This window comes from Oscarella lobularis, chromosome 5 (genome assembly GCF_947507565.1).
Source record: "Oscarella lobularis chromosome 5, ooOscLobu1.1, whole genome shotgun sequence".
NCBI lineage: Eukaryota > Metazoa > Porifera > Homoscleromorpha > Homosclerophorida > Oscarellidae > Oscarella > Oscarella lobularis.
The window spans coordinates 43,270-58,325 of NC_089179.1; the positions used below are offsets into that span (position 1 = coordinate 43,270).

General features: G+C 43.8%; 2 protein-coding genes across 2 annotated transcripts; both read right to left on the reverse strand.

Moving 5' to 3' along the window:
- Positions 1-3: 3 nt before the first annotated feature.
- On the reverse strand, positions 4-10,324 carry LOC136186983 (bridge-like lipid transfer protein family member 2). The gene is made up of 59 exons (XM_065974478.1): positions 10,198-10,324; positions 10,018-10,141; positions 9,911-9,960; positions 9,703-9,865; positions 9,516-9,640; positions 9,391-9,460; positions 9,260-9,337; positions 9,166-9,211; positions 9,009-9,106; positions 8,809-8,950; positions 8,687-8,754; positions 8,264-8,619; positions 7,806-8,209; positions 7,629-7,750; positions 7,495-7,575; positions 7,330-7,435; positions 7,152-7,287; positions 6,982-7,093; positions 6,824-6,927; positions 6,698-6,767; positions 6,551-6,646; positions 6,446-6,505; positions 6,298-6,394; positions 6,171-6,241; positions 5,982-6,118; positions 5,857-5,929; positions 5,716-5,812; positions 5,574-5,672; positions 5,452-5,523; positions 5,344-5,399; positions 5,152-5,290; positions 5,009-5,105; positions 4,862-4,958; positions 4,731-4,805; positions 4,610-4,681; positions 4,461-4,552; positions 4,067-4,409; positions 3,912-4,013; positions 3,826-3,864; positions 3,663-3,779; positions 3,524-3,602; positions 3,172-3,338; positions 2,767-3,063; positions 2,610-2,717; positions 2,491-2,556; positions 2,248-2,435; positions 2,116-2,199; positions 2,030-2,064; positions 1,862-1,976; positions 1,713-1,809; positions 1,568-1,658; positions 1,245-1,409; positions 1,093-1,193; positions 921-1,040; positions 729-863; positions 606-679; positions 516-555; positions 325-463; positions 4-269 (listed from the first exon to the last, which is right to left on the reverse strand). Exons 1-59 carry the CDS (start codon positions 10,254-10,256, stop codon positions 157-159), a joined length of 6,759 nt encoding a protein of 2,252 aa, XP_065830550.1. The 5' UTR covers positions 10,257-10,324; the 3' UTR covers positions 4-156.
- LOC136186988 (AP-1 complex subunit beta-1-like) lies at positions 10,277-15,028 on the reverse strand. Its single transcript, XM_065974486.1, has 25 exons — positions 14,869-15,028; positions 14,710-14,815; positions 14,405-14,654; positions 14,216-14,347; positions 14,035-14,159; positions 13,906-13,974; positions 13,706-13,854; positions 13,577-13,649; positions 13,391-13,531; positions 13,265-13,340; positions 13,123-13,212; positions 12,979-13,067; positions 12,824-12,926; positions 12,675-12,773; positions 12,550-12,627; positions 12,430-12,499; positions 12,266-12,377; positions 11,963-12,212; positions 11,349-11,635; positions 11,197-11,285; positions 11,017-11,142; positions 10,859-10,945; positions 10,738-10,805; positions 10,597-10,683; positions 10,277-10,478 (listed from the first exon to the last, which is right to left on the reverse strand). Exons 1-25 carry the CDS (start codon positions 14,903-14,905, stop codon positions 10,404-10,406), a joined length of 2,868 nt encoding a protein of 955 aa, XP_065830558.1. The 5' UTR covers positions 14,906-15,028; the 3' UTR covers positions 10,277-10,403.
- Between the last annotated feature and the right edge of the window lie 28 nt (positions 15,029-15,056).

Sequence of the window (15,056 nt, forward strand, 5' to 3'; positions counted from 1 at the left end):
TGAATTAACATCCGGGACTTTATTGAAATAAAATTTAAATATGACCCATGCTGCTTTTTTGCACAATGTAGCGCGCTTGCAAGAGCCTGAACGTGCGTATATTGTGTGCCTACTACTCACAGTACAAAAAAAGAGGATATATATATTAAATACCGATTAATTTTCTGTTGTTTGTAAGTCCGTACTTTCCTCGTCTGTGCAATGAGACAACATATCAAAAGTGGCCCGCAAGTCAAGCGGTTCAATGGGACTCCCAAGAGCACCAAGACCTAGAATTCAACACTAAAACTCAAGTACTCTACTTTAATCTGATGCACGCGTAACCTTCTTCAGCGTCGTTGCTACTAGCAACAGGAGCGGTTCCCGTATGACTAGACTGGGCGGCGCCCTTTTCGCTATGCATCTTCTTACTCAATTTCCCAAGGAGTTTCTTTCCAGCTTTTAGGGGATTCACACTACTCATCTACGTAAGAAATCGATGCAGCCGGTCGCCGCCAGTCAATTTATTCTATTACCTTCATTCCAAATAAGAGCTTGGACTTATCGCCACCAACTCTGCAACAAATAGATTCAATTATTAAATCATTCTGATTATTTTTTCGTACTTTTCGGCTGTCGTGTCTTTTCCTCCTTCGGCGGCGGTATCCGGTCTGGAAATCCCCAATTTCTGCTTGATAGCCTGAAAAGAATTCTATATCTCAATGTACTTCTCAATTCTCTCTTTGTACCTGTGACAATAGAACGTTCTTGCTTTCCTTCTTAATTTCCATCAATAAATCGTGCCAAGTCCACGTCCTATCATGATATTCAACATTGGGAAAAACCAAGTGAACATCCTCAACATCTTCAATATTCTTTTCCCCCTTGAAAGCAAGACAAAAGTCGTACAAAAGTACTAGAATCTAAATGGAGGGAGGAACCTTATAACTAACACACAGCGGTACCGCTGGTATTTTTATATAAATGAAGGAATTATTGTGCGACGCTCTCTCCTGCATAATCTCAATCTCGTCCCTCTGTCGACCACGATCCTTTTTACCCTACGAAACCCCCTCAAAAAAAAGTGACGCAAGAGTCTGAAATATAGAAAACCTTGGTTGTCGCTGGAGCAACAGCACTGCTACTACTCTCAATAGTCGTCGAACTCGCGAGAGAAAGTGTCGAGACGCGATGATCTGTTATTTCACCGCTTCCTAGAAGAACACCCTGATGGATGTATTCTTTCTCTCTCTAAGGTGACTTACTGCTTAGTGCTGCTAGAGCGGGCGATTTTTCGGTTTCGCTTTGTTGCGCCGGCGCCTTATCAGGAAAGAAGAATTTCATGAGAGTCGTATAGAGTTGATGAGTGAGTCGAACAGCCAGCGGCACGACGTTGACTTCGAGATGCTCAATGACGCCAATTCCACCAACTTATATATATAAAAAAGAGAGAAAACATCAAGAGAAGGGTAGGGAGAAGCCCATGACTCATAAATAAGGGACAAAACATCAAGAGAAGGGTAGGAAGACGTCTATGACTCATAAATACGAATACTCTTATATGGAGACAATTGATTATTTTTTTCACCTGGAGGTTGATATTGGGACAAAATGCGAAGAGATACTTCGCGGTCGACTCGATGACCCTTCCCGGATGGATCGTGAGGACACAGTACATCCTAGACACGCCCAAATCGCCACAATAAAACGATACGTTTCGCCGCCGCGCTTACCCGATACAAAGCATTCGGTAGCAAATTATGAACAGAAAACGAACCAACTTCGAATCTGTGAGAACCGGAACTATCGCTATTCGTCATTTTACGAAAACTAGAAAAGGACGCGTCGTTTTGAAAAAAATGACGTCAGTAGAGTAGAGTACCAGAAATTTTCCACATTGACATCAGCGATGCTGAGTTGACCGTCTTCTTGCATAATCAGCCACTGCGCGTCATCAAACCAAAACTCAGTTCGATTCACAGGGACACATTGATTCGCTACATACAAGAAGAAAAAAATTATGAATACAAATAAAAAGTCGCAAGATTACCGGATGATGAATCGAAACGCTTCTCTTTGAAAGATCTGTAAATAAGAATAAGAATAAGAATACGACTATTTGCTACTAGTAGTTACCGAATGAGCATCGCTAGATCATCCGTTGCAATGTTAAGTTGCTCTTTATTATGAGATATTTCCATCTCCAAATCAGTAATTTCCCTATACAGAGACACCTATATTGTAGCGATTAAGTCTATGTATACTGACTGCATTGTTGTCGTCGTTTTTTCGTCCAAGTTTCGTCGCTTTGCGTCGTACCACTTTCGTTGGAGATGACGAATCTTGTTGAGCATTTGCCGCACTGTATCTTGCACTTGAGCGATGAGCTGTTGAACGTCGCTTTCGTCGCTCAGCTGCAATCGAAACAGCATCTTCTCCACGCGATCCGACGTCGCCTAAAAGAAGAGATCATCAAAAAGTCACGTGAGGTGAGATCAACAACTGTCGCACTTTTTCCTTTGGCTCCACGTACAGAAGCAAATTGTTAATAATGTCAATAACCATGGCATATTGAGCCTACACAAAAATCAAATAAAAAAAGACAAAGTCTTATGTAGTAGCACTCTCACCGAATTGGTACACATTTCCACTTTGGGATGTACAAGCGTAAAAGTATTGACAAAATTCGTCGACTCCGGCAACGAACTCAAAGAAGACGGCGGCGGCGAAGACGACGACTAAAAATAAATTAAATTAAAAATATTAATTAATTAATTAATTAATTACCAAAGATGCGACGAGATGAGGATCGATGTCGCCGCCGAAACCGGCGTAGTAGATCTCGCATCGACATCGCGACACGATTCGTTGCATTTCGAGCGAATTCTCGTCGTCGCTTTCTTTGCTTTTCTGTCCGCCGCCGACGACGCCGCTCACGATGCCGCCCACCGCCGTACCGGAACCGACTAATTCGTGATGACTCGAAAGCGACGACGGCGAACCGGGACGAGAGATGAGATTCGACGAGAGCCAAGGAAACGTGTCAACTGACACGTGACTCGTGACGTTGACAGTTGCAAAGTACTAGAAATCCGGCGACGGGGGATTTAATTAGCGACGTAACGTAACGCGAGAGTGATGTCACAAAGGCAAGCGTCCAATCACGTTACGTTACGCTTCCAAACGATTTACCTGCATGTTATTGACGTGCGTGACCCACGACGTCTTTGCGACGAGTTCGCCTGACTTGTATTGCGGCTGGTGTTGGCATCCTTTGATCTGGGCGCTGCTGGATGTCACTAGTACGGCTCCTTTCGTGTCGGTGCCTTTGAAAACCACTTGACTGTTGATCAATTCGACTATTATTAAAACAAGGGAGGTCGTTATTTCAATCGATACGATCTAAAGGCCGATTCTGCTTTTCATTCACGCTAGTGACGTAACGTAACTTGCCAAATATGGTCAAGAACGGTGGTGATGATGTCACAAAGGCAAGCAACCAATCAAGATAAGAGTTGCTGAATCGGCCTTAGGGAAGTCTTACTTAGCCATCTTCGTTGAATGATGTCACTTTCTGAGCAAAGAGCGGGACCTTTGATTGGTCGACCGGTCGCAGCAGTGTCCTTGAAAGAGAAAAAAACGTTTTTCCCCCTACGTTACGCGTTCAACGAAGAGATTCCCACTTCATCTTCTACGTCTGCAACGAATCGGGTCGACGATTCAGAGATCAGCTGATCCAACATCGTCGTTCCAAGCGAAGAACGCGACTGAGAACCCGGTGACCCGGACGTTAATCCGACCTAGAAAAAAATGAATCAAACCGTCGTCGCCAAAAATCGTTCGTACACTTTCGAATTTCCACGACGACAAATCTTTTTTCGTCACCTAAACACGAGTGAGTTGCCGCGGCTCGCTCATCAGAGACTCCTTACCTTTGCCTTGCTGTACGCTTCGAGTAAACCAAAGAAAACGGTACGCGTAAAAACCGACCACGAACCCTTGAACTCCTCCGCTCTCAAATAGTACTTGAACCCCTTTTAAAAAAAGGACGATTTGAATATAAAAGAATTGTTTTTTTCCCCTATACCATCTTGTCGTTCTTGGAGTCTTCTTCATCTTGACTATAGGTCAACTTTTCGAGACTCAACAAGTGACACTGGTCGTGATCCGACGGTATGAGTCCCGATCCGTTTTCGGCCTCCGCTTGGAAGACGTCCACTCGAAGTCGATTCCATTCGGACGACGATCGGACGGTCGTCCAATCAGCTCGACGTTTTCTTATCAAATCGTCGCTCCACGGGCGCAGAGACATGGTGAGAAGCGACGTAAACGAACCGGAACCGCACGTGCAACGAAATCCCTTTTGCAAAGCGAATGATCCCCAATATTCGACTTCAAGACAAGGAACTTTGATTGAGACCGCCAATTCCCTAGGAGAAAACACGGCGGTCAGTCTACGGATATAACTCGTGTGAACCGACTTGAAATGAGTGCTCAAGTTAAGTCGAACGGGCCTATCGTCGTCAAATAAGGCGCCTCTTCGAGTGGGCCGCGTTGGAGAAGTGGTGACGAGCTAATGCCAGTGAATTATTACAGGAAAAAGGGAGGGTTCTTCCGTTCGTGGACTTGCCTCGAGTTGCTGTAGAAAGCGCAAAGTACTGGCGAAGACGAGACATCGCGGCTTGTTGGACTCAGTCAATTCCTGAAAAATTTAAAAAAAAGTCTCTTTTTATCTGCTGAGATTTTCTTACCATTCCATGACAAACGTCCATGGTGATCGTCATGTTGAGATGCTGCGATCGAAACGCAGCAAACGTATCGTACTCCTACACCAAAGAAAGTCGGGGAAAATCGCTACGACAAGCGACTAAAAATAACTCACCTCTCCGACAGGCATAGTGGGAACCTGCTTGGGATCGCACGGCATTACGGCGTGATGATCGTGAGGATGACCAGTACAAAGCCAGTCGAGATCAAACCTAGAGAAACGCTCTCTTTTATAAAAACGTCTATTCGTTGGTTCACATACTGAACGTGGAATCCAGGAAAGTGAATGAATTGACATTCGTCGTACTTGGACGCCGTTCGCACGAATACGTCGAGATCGCCGTAGATTTTGAAGCAACCTAAAGCGCACGTAAAAAAAAACGTTGAGTCGCTTCACCGTCATACATGTCGTCCAGCTGAATTCGACTCCTTTCCAATCCAATTCCAATTTTTCCGTCTTGTTGTGAGGATCGTAGGCGGCCATCAGATGCGCGTTAAGTCGATTCGTGTTAATGCTGAGGTTCCCGTGAAGAAAAAGTCGACTCTAATATAAACAATGCTTCGATCATTTGCGCCTACGTCATCTTTATATCTCACCTTATCCCACCAAGGAATCGACGTACTCGGATCAAGACTCGCCTTACTCAAAAGATCTTTAATAAACAGTCACGGAACATTTTCATTAAAAAATCCTTTACTCTCTACCTAAGGCTGCGCTGACTTGACTCAAAGCCGGTTCCAATGACGTTCCCCAGGCGAAATCAAAAGCATCCATACCTAAAAACGATGCGTCTTAACACGAAAAAACAACTCGCCACTTCTTTTACCACTGCTCAAGTCGTGATAAAACTTAATAGCCGGCATGCATCTCTTCACAGTGCCATTTTCCCACGGCGCATCAAGATAGACCGTAGTCTCGCGAATCGCTAAATTTTATTTTTTAGATCTGTCTAGTTTTCAAATACTTGCCTCTTGGTTCAGCCAGCTGCTCCGCTCCAATTAGCATACCAGAGAAAGACCACTTGGTGATTGACGCTAACGTTTGCGAATAATCTCTCAACGAGATCTAAAAAAATCAAAGTCTATCTTTTCCATTAGAGCCGCGTTTACCTCAGCCGAATCGCAATAGCCCTTCACCATACGAGCCCAAAGCGTAATGAACCCAAAGTCTTCAGGATAAGGACTGAAAAGAAAAACGTAATTGTAACAGCAGTAAAGTTTCCCATTTTTCGTACGCAGCGGCGTCGATTCTTCGCATCTGCTTCACGATATTCACCTCGCCGCTGAGCATGGGATCAGCGACGGCGCAAATATCAACAGAGCGAAGTCGCAATGTGAATAGACTCGTTCGACGACTTGACTCCAAAAGAGACTATCAGAATCAAATATTTAAAATCTCTTTCCCTCCACGCACACTTGAGTACCTTGGCTCTTTCCTTATAGATATCAGCGTTGGTTAGATTCATTTTACTGCTCATGTCGTCCGCTTTTTTAGCTAAAATCCCCGCTGTGATATTCTAAATAGTAGCGACGTTTTCTTGCTACAAGTACCGGCCATGAATTCGCCTTGTTCTCGTCGAATTTCTTCGAGTTTTTCATCCATCACCGATTGGCGTTCAAGACTTTGCTGATATTCGTCGGACATCAACTAAAAGAGACAATCGTCGAAACAAAAAACGAATTTTTTTCGACGACTAACGTCGTAGATATCAGCCAGATGAACTTCGAAAGGATCGTCTTGAAGTTCAAGTTCAAATACCTAAATATACATTCAAGTAATTCGCTTCTAAATTTTCCTTTATACGTCGGCGTGAATTCGTAGGTCAGCCCACAGTTTGTTGTCCAAGGACGGTCGATCACCGAGATGCAACACTTTGAGAAATTTAGCCACGCTGATAATCTGTAAAAAAAACAAATTTTGAAATAATCTATAGAGAACAAACACTCTCGCCTCGTCAATTGATTCCCCGAAATTGTATCCAAAAGGAAACGACGCTTTGGCTTTCGAAACAATTAGTGAACTGTAAGAAAAGAATCTCAAAAAAATTAAAACGCTGTCCCCTCCTTCTTCCCATACTAAGCCCGATTAGAACGAAGAATAACAGAAGAAAACATTGATCGCGCTTTGCTCAATTCCGCCGAATCGTACGCTTGAGACGTAAACGTCTCGAGAAGAGAATTCTATAATAAATCTCACGATTATTCATTAGCTAAGATATCGAATGACAGTTCTACCTCCAATGTAAACAGAGGATGATCGTCAAAGGAGCCGACGGCTCTACCTATGTTCGCCACAACCTTTTTTCCACTAACGCGCGCTTTTACGCTTTCCAACTCCAGGCAAACGCTAATACGAAACTACGTTGCTAGACTACGTATAATTATTCTTATTCTTATTTCTTTGCCTTGTTTGGGGAGATATTGATCCATTCGCCGTAATCTTTTCCACTATTACGGACAATTCAACGTTTATTGTTCCTTCTTCTTCTTCTTCTTCTTCTTCTTCTTCTTCTTCTTTCGGAGTCGTTTTCCCAAACATGTCTACACGTTGAATAATTAAAACGAACTCGAATGAATTTTTACTTTTCAAAGTTTTGATTTCTTTGACGATTTGATCGACTCGAGTCGTGATCGTCTTATGAGCAGTTGGACTCCAATTGGCGTCAAGAGCCGAAACTTTCAACTGCATCTAAATCATAAGAGAAGAAGAGATAATTGATCATCTTGCAAAATTGGATGTAGAATCACATGATCGGGTGTAGTGAACGACAAGGACGGAAGCCCAAGAATAGGCCTACACAAAGACTGGAAAGGAAGGCAGACAAAAGTCTAAAAATATCCTCCATAAAAAAAGCAACATATACATGTATAGAGAGAGATACCCTTGAAAGTCGAGACACAGTCGTGACGCCAAAACCAAACTGATTAACAACGAAAGATTTGGACGTAAATAGAGATCCAGAAATAGAGAGAACATCCTGGCAAATACAGAGCCCATCAAGTCCTACATATATTATCAATTCAATATAAGGAAATCACACTACTAAAACATATAGTACCTGGCCTCTTTCCCACAAACAAAGCCGTAACTTCATTAATTGACACGTCAACGTCAATATCAAATTGTTGCGAAAGAGAAGATCCTCTGTCGTCATCGTTGCCATGGTGACGATCTGTACTCGTCGTCGTTGGCGACACGATAGTTTTCATGGCTGTGATGACGTCAACAAGACACGTGGACCATTCGACGCAAAGCGCTGACATGAGTCCCTTGAAATCGACAACGTTCCTTTGGTCGGCGTTCGTCGAAAGAGTGACGCCCGCTTTGAGACTTGCACTACCTAATTCAACGGGGCGAAACCAGACGTGTCTTCGCGACGACGGAAGCACGGATAAATCGTCGATGAATTGGCCTTTTTTGTCCACAACGTGCGCGTAGAAATTCTCAACGTGAAGAGACGAGCTATTGATCATCATACTTCCTTTCCCTCCTTTTTTTTCCCCACTATAAGCTCACCTGATATGCCTCGATTCGGAAAGAGGAGGAATAATAGCGTTTGCGACGGCCGACGCTAGAACTGCTTTCGCTATCGACGTATCACGGTAGTGTTGTGGACAATCGGAAAACAAATAAGCCGAACAGTCTGTTATTTCGATTCCGATTTCCAGCGATCCTTTCCACGCGGCCAAAACATTGGCGAAGCGGACTCGCCCCTGCTCTTCCGCCTTATCACTTGGGCTTTCATTTTGCTTCAGCGCGCCCATCCAAAAGGCCAACTCCGGATGATAATAGTTGGCGTAAAGAGACTCGAGGCAGACGGAGAGCGACAGCGACGGCGGCGCCGTCGCATCGTCGCGCGCACTAAGGCTCAGCTGAAATGGCGTTCCCGCCAGCCGCTCATTGGTAGAAACAAAGACAGATATATCAACAACTACATACCTTTTTGATGTTGTGGAGTCGCGTGAGAGAAAGAAGTGGCATCGATTTGCTTCCATTGACGTAAACTCCTGCCCACCGCAAGTAGGGGGGAAAAAAAATCGGTGATTTTCACTATTTTTTACCGGCTACGCCAAACGTGGTCGTTAATTGGAGCGCGTTTGCGCGTTCCATTGACGCGTACACTCTTTCCAGCTCCGCCGAAATGGATTTTCCGCTTTGCGACGATAATTTCATCTTGCACTGTTCCATCGCAACGCTAATTTCCTACATAGAAAAGAAACGCAATCGAATTTCGCTCGTTTATTGAGACGCGACTATTTACGTCAGGCAATTTCAGTATAAATTCTCTCAAATCAAATTCATCCGAATCTAAGGATTCTGTATGCGTCTGCTTATGAGTAGCCAAAATAGACAAAAGATCTAAAAAATTAAAGTTACGAGGGTAAGTAATCCCCCGCCCCACATTGCAACAATCAGACCATCAGATGCAACAAATCCAACGGGACTTAGTCTGACAGCCAAACTCTAGTAACATCAAAGTCAATTTATAGACATAATAGGGCTTTTATTTACAGAGGATTTCAATCCGGATAAGAGATCCACTGCAAGATCAACGCGGAAAGAAAACTCCAATTCCGCCAAAGCCTTAACCTTACAGAGACACTGGAGCATTTTTAAAAATTAATTTCATACACTTTATAAACCTGGTTTCTCATTGGACGAGGATAGAATTTAACGGAGACACTATTCACTTCCATATCCAACTTAAATGACCTATAGAAAAAAAAGAAAGTTTTTTCTTTTTTTAAACACTGTTCCTTTTCCGTACCTATTCGTCCCTGTAGACGTTTTTCCACTCAAGTGAAGACCCCCCGTCATGCGGCCCACCGCTTTGCATGGCCACGCGTCATTTTCGACATCCACCGAAGCATCGCACACCACAAAATCAACAACCTTAATTATAAAAAATTAATTAATTAATTAATTAATTAATTAACCCAAGATGATATTCTAACCTTCCATAGAGCGACAAAGAGATAGCGTTTAAGTCGTGCAAAGAAACCCAAACCTCCGTCCGTGAGCGCTCTTCTGTCATTTTCACTGCCGCTTTCCTCTCCTCCTCCTCTTCGTCTTGTCGTTTTGACGTTGATTTTTCCAGCGCTCACCGTCAAATATCGCCTAGTTCAAATTCAAAATGAGATCGATTTGAGTGTGCACGCTTACGCTGCATTGGGATTTCGAAAAGGCGTGTTGAGAGCAAAGTGTTCGATTGCCTAATCGAAAAGAAAAATGATTTCCTTCCTTTTTTTTGCGAGGCTAGGACGACTAACGAGTGTCATTTCGCGATCCACATCGATTTCGATGCGTCGTATGTGAAAGAATCCCGTTCCTTCTACTCTGATTCGTCGTTTGAAGAGCGCTGAAAGCATTCGGGTGAGAAGAGAGTCGATGAACCTAAAAACGACGGCGATAGGAAGTCGTGCGACCCCAATTCGACGCATTCAACGTACCAGATCATGATAAAAAGCAACAGAAGCGCCCCGAAAACGATCAGAAGGAGACAGAGCATGGCAAATCGACGAAACGAACTGCCGATGTCCCGGATATTTCGCAAGACTTCCAAACTCAAACCACCAAAAGAGAGAAAAAAACAGCAACAACGCCAAAGAAAAAACAAAAAAGCAAAGATCCCTTCCCTTTGAATGGTCTAAGAGGCCTAAGAGCGAAGGATGGCTTCGAAGAGTTGTTGCACCCCCGTTATGACGTCAGTTGTTCGCGTCTTGAGAGCCAACTGCAAAAAAAAACAGACAAAGTCAATAGCGACCGCAATAGAGCCAAATTCATCCCGCTACAGCCCTATCTCGAATTGGCGCCAACTTTGCAGCTGACTAATAAATGTAGCTACTCACGTGAACTTGAGAAGCGCCCGGTTGGAATTTGAGTTCACCGAGAACCCAAATTCCATTCGTGAACTTCAACGAAACGTAGAGCATGTCCTTAGAAAGCCAAACATTGCCTCAAATCAATCAAAAAGTCCCTAGAAAACGAACCTGTCCGTCAACAGTTCTCTTAGCAATGAGAAAAATGTTATTGCTCGCCAATTTCTGCTGAGCAGCATCTATAATATGAAAAAAATTGAAAATTGATACGCAAATAAGGAGTTTTAGAGACCTGCATGGATAGAGATGCCTTGAATCGCGTGCTGTTTCTCATTGTCAGCTGGAATGTCTTTCCACGTAGCCAAGAAAACTTTGCGATCTAAAAATAGAAAAAAAAACGAGAGTTGCGCGCGTCAATCCCTCCCCCCCTCCCACCCCCGTGTCTTTTACCCATTTGCCCGTCTTCCACCCACAAGGTATTGAATGGAACCAAGCAGACAAAGTAAAAGACGTCAACGTTGTTCTTAATAGCAATCTGCAGCTGATTGAGAGGATCCATTCTCTGAATAGGACCAACTAAAAAATAAATAAAACTCAGATTAATTAATAATAAATAACTGCACATCATACTTGTGTTGAGAGGAAGTGAAAACGTAGCAGAAGCGTTAGGAAAGATAGGAGACGGTATCTGCAATTGGCAAGCCGGAGTAATACCAAAACTAACGGCACAAATACGTCACACGTACCACACACCCCTTTTCTCATATCACTTCCTCCTATACCTGTTCTTGTTAAATTGAACAGCAAAGTCTCCCATTGGCTGCATGGCGCGATTCGTCACCGTCAAATCCATATAAAGCTGATTCTGTCGACGCGAAAACGTGCCGGAAACTTCGAGTCCTTTGCCTCGCGCCGCTTCAAGCCAAATGGCAGTCGGTTGGACGTACATTGAGCCTTGATTGGCTAGACCCATGCTTCCGGAAAGACCAAAGAGATCTCCGAGGCCGCCGCCGCCGCCGCCAGACGGAGCCGGAGCCGGAGCGGAAGTCTGACCGATCCCCACTCCAAGCTAAGAAATCTATTTTAGAAATCGTCCGGGAAACGCGCTAGAAACGTGTACGCTCGCGCATCAAACGGGTTCCTAGCACCCAACTCAACTGTACACTACTCTACGGTCTGACGCGTCCGCAACAGAATCAAATTTATCACCCTAGAAGACGTATCTCATGAGAGGAGACGTTGGCGCCAAAATTGCAGCTGACTAATAACTAGCTACCAGAGAGGCGACGAATTGGCGCCAAAAATTGCAGCTGACTAATAACTAGCTACTCGCGCGTGAACAGAAAGACGCAAGAATACGCACTGCGTAAACGCCGCGTCCTACTACTTCTCTTACCAATTCATCTAGGCCTCCGCCAAGAAGATCCATTCCTCCGCCGCCACCGCCGCCGCCGCTGGGGGCGAAGGCGGGAGCAGCAGCGGGCATCGTTTGTGGCTGAGGTGGCCCCAAATCCATGCTGAGAAGATCGCCTATTAGAGAATCTTGAGGCGCTTGAATAACTGTTGGTTGAACGGGAGCTGGAGCTGGGGCCAGAACGGCGGCCACTGCCTGAGGCGCTTCCGTTGACGCCGCCGCAGCCGGTGATCTAAGTCAAAATTATTTCTAATTTAAAATCAAAAATTTTTAATATATATTTACGGTTCTGCTCTCTGTGGCAATGTGACTCGCTTAACAGGCGTTCGTCCCTCGACAAATGCACTCGGAGGCTTGTGGTAGACGGAAGCCAACGTAGAAATGTGGCAAATCAATTCTAGAAAAAATATTCTATATAAATCAAAGACGTCACGTGACCTCTTTTCTACCGTCCAAAAGAGTCGGTTCAAGACGATCCGTCTCTTCCGATATCAAAGGCTTCTCAGCCAAAACAACTTCCTACAAAATTAATTAATTATTAATCTAAAGCCCATGCGAACAAACGGGACCTTAGCAGCAGCAGGATCTGTTGATAGCAATCGCCAATAAATGTATCCACGATCGCGCAAATCAGGATTATCACTCTCCTAAAAAATAAATAAATACATAGTTTTAAGTCACGTGTGCCACGTACCTGTGTAGCCAAGTTAAGAACTTGTTGAACGAGCTCCTGAGTCTCAGAAGGACGCTTGAGAAAGAGCTTCACAATGGCAGTGAGAAGTTGAAGTTGAACCTAAATAAATGAAGCTAGATTATATAATCAATATATCCGGCCACGCCCACCATGGTGCTTTCGTCTTGGAAACCGTCAAGAAAGGACTTGAGTAGCTCATCAGCGTTATCAATTCTCTCCGCGTATTCTCCCACAATCCAGATCATAGAAGCTCTAGAGAACTCATTTATATCAATTTAATTCAATGATGAGACTTTGTACTCACTTTGCTTCTGGTTCGTCGAGTGAGTCGAGATTCTCACACAGCGTTGCTATGATACTCTCGTACTTATTGGGATATTTACGAAAGATGTCCTGTCACAACAACCAAAATTAAATAATTAATTAAAATAATGACGTCATTACTCACTTTGATAACAACGATGGCTTCTTGGACAACGTAATTGACTTTCGTCTGAATCAATTCGACGAGCGTGGAAACGCAACGTTCAGCCGTTTGCTAATAAATACATAAATAAATAGATATCACGTGACCAAAATATGGTTTTTACTTCGACTTTGATAGCACAACGGCCAATAGCTCTGACTGACTTTCTTACGAAATCGACATCCACTTCCGTAGCATATCTAGATAAAAATCGTAATAATTAATCGATTATTAATTATGCATTTCTTACTCTTTCAATTCAGCTAGGACTTGGGCAATGTTCGACACCGTAGTGAGTCGTATCATGATGTCCAACTTCTCTAATTTGACGTAGATTGGATCGTTGTACTTGACAAAGAAAACCTTCATCTCGTTCTGAAGAACTTCGGGTCTAAATCGCAAATAGAAACAATGCTGCAAGAAAAAACAATTTCACCTCTTCTGAACAACCAAATTGATGTTGCGCAGGGCAACGTACTGCACTTCCGGTTCAGACGACAAAAGAGTAACTTTAGAGAAAAAACATCAAAAAAAATACTTTAATTATTATATTGATTATATATACCAAGAGGAGGTGCAAGTTTTCGCGTCAACGTGGTCAAATAATCGGATCCAGACGAAAGCATTTCCATGAATTTCATCAGCACTTTAACCGCGGATAAGACGACAGCCGCATTAGCGTGAGACAGACGCGGCGTCACTCTCTCACAAATACTAAATAAAAATAAAAATACATATAACTCCATCACGTGACATTACACATACCTTTGAGATTCGCGATCATTGCAGGGAACGTACGTTGCCAAGGCATCCAAAATGAAAATCTGTCCCCATCTAGAAAAGAGGAAGAATTTTAATTCACGTGACGTCGTCACGTGACGTGTGATTTCTTACTCAGTGCATTCATTCAAAGCCGTAAGAAGCTTATTCACAATGGGAGAACTCAATTCAAATTGAGCTGCGGCCGTGGGCGAAGAATCGCTAATCTCGCTCAACGAAGCCACGGCATTCGCAACAACCTAATTAAAATAAAATAAAAAAACCAATCATACTATTGAAATCAATATAGTACTACCATGGGATTGGAATCAGAGAGAAGATCTCGAAGACAGTCAAGAAATCCTTGATCTTCAACAAGAGCCGCGTTGATATCATGCAACTTTGCCACACACACGGCAGCCGTCTTCCGGACATACGGGTCTTCATCCTAAATTTAATAAATAAATACGATTGCCCCGCCCATCCATCCTAGTATCTTTTTTACCTTGAGACATTTTCTAAGCGGTTCGCACAAATATTCGGTGATCTTGTCGACCCGTATGCATCCCATCGTTCGCACGGCCAACGCTCGAATGAGAGGATTGGGATCTTCGCAATCCTTCACGAACGTATTCACGGCGAGAATTGCTAAATCGGGTTGCGATTTCGCGTAGTTCATCAGATACAGATAGACGAGTTTTTTCAGTTCGAGATTGTCCGTTTGCATGCAGTTGACGACGTCCGGAAAGAGGGAACTGTTTAGGATCGAACGTCGCGATTTTTGAATTTTTTTCCGCCCCATCGTCTCACCTAACGTCTTTTCCCACTGTCATGCTTGCTATGACTTTCTTCACCGCTTCTTTCTTTCTGTCGCGCTTCTCGCTTTGGAGATCGGCTTTCAATTCGGCGATTTCGCCTGCATTCGACAGTCTCTTGCAATTCTTTGTCGTCGCGCCGCGTCTATCATACCTTTTTTCGTTGTCGTGAAATATTTGGCATCCGACATTGCTTCCCAAATCGCAGGCAGACGTCAGAAATCGCAGATCGGCAGGATTGGAGACGGATTGCAATGCAAAGAGTTCTCCGAGAAAGACACGCATGCGTACTCTCTACACTGCCGCGCGCGACGCGCGGGCGGGATTAGAACGACCAGCTGA

Coding starts and splice junctions, on each gene's coding strand:
- LOC136186983 (XM_065974478.1), bottom strand. CDS start 10,256: ATGCTCTGTCTCCTTCTGATCGTTTTCGGGGCGCTTCTGTTGCTTTTT. Junction 9,212..9,259: donor TATCCGGATTGAAATCCTCT/GTAAATAAAAGC, acceptor TGATGTTACTAG/AGTTTGGCTGTCAGACTAAG. Junction 6,768..6,823: donor CTTCGTTCTAATCGGGCTTA/GTATGGGAAGAA, acceptor CTTTTCTTACAG/TTCACTAATTGTTTCGAAAG.
- LOC136186988 (XM_065974486.1), bottom strand. CDS start 14,905: ATGTCGGATGCCAAATATTTCACGACAACGAAAAAAG. Junction 12,500..12,549: donor CAGATCCTGCTGCTGCTAAG/GTCCCGTTTGTT, acceptor TTAATTTTGTAG/GAAGTTGTTTTGGCTGAGAA. Junction 12,378..12,429: donor TGAACCGACTCTTTTGGACG/GTAGAAAAGAGG, acceptor TATTTTTTCTAG/AATTGATTTGCCACATTTCT.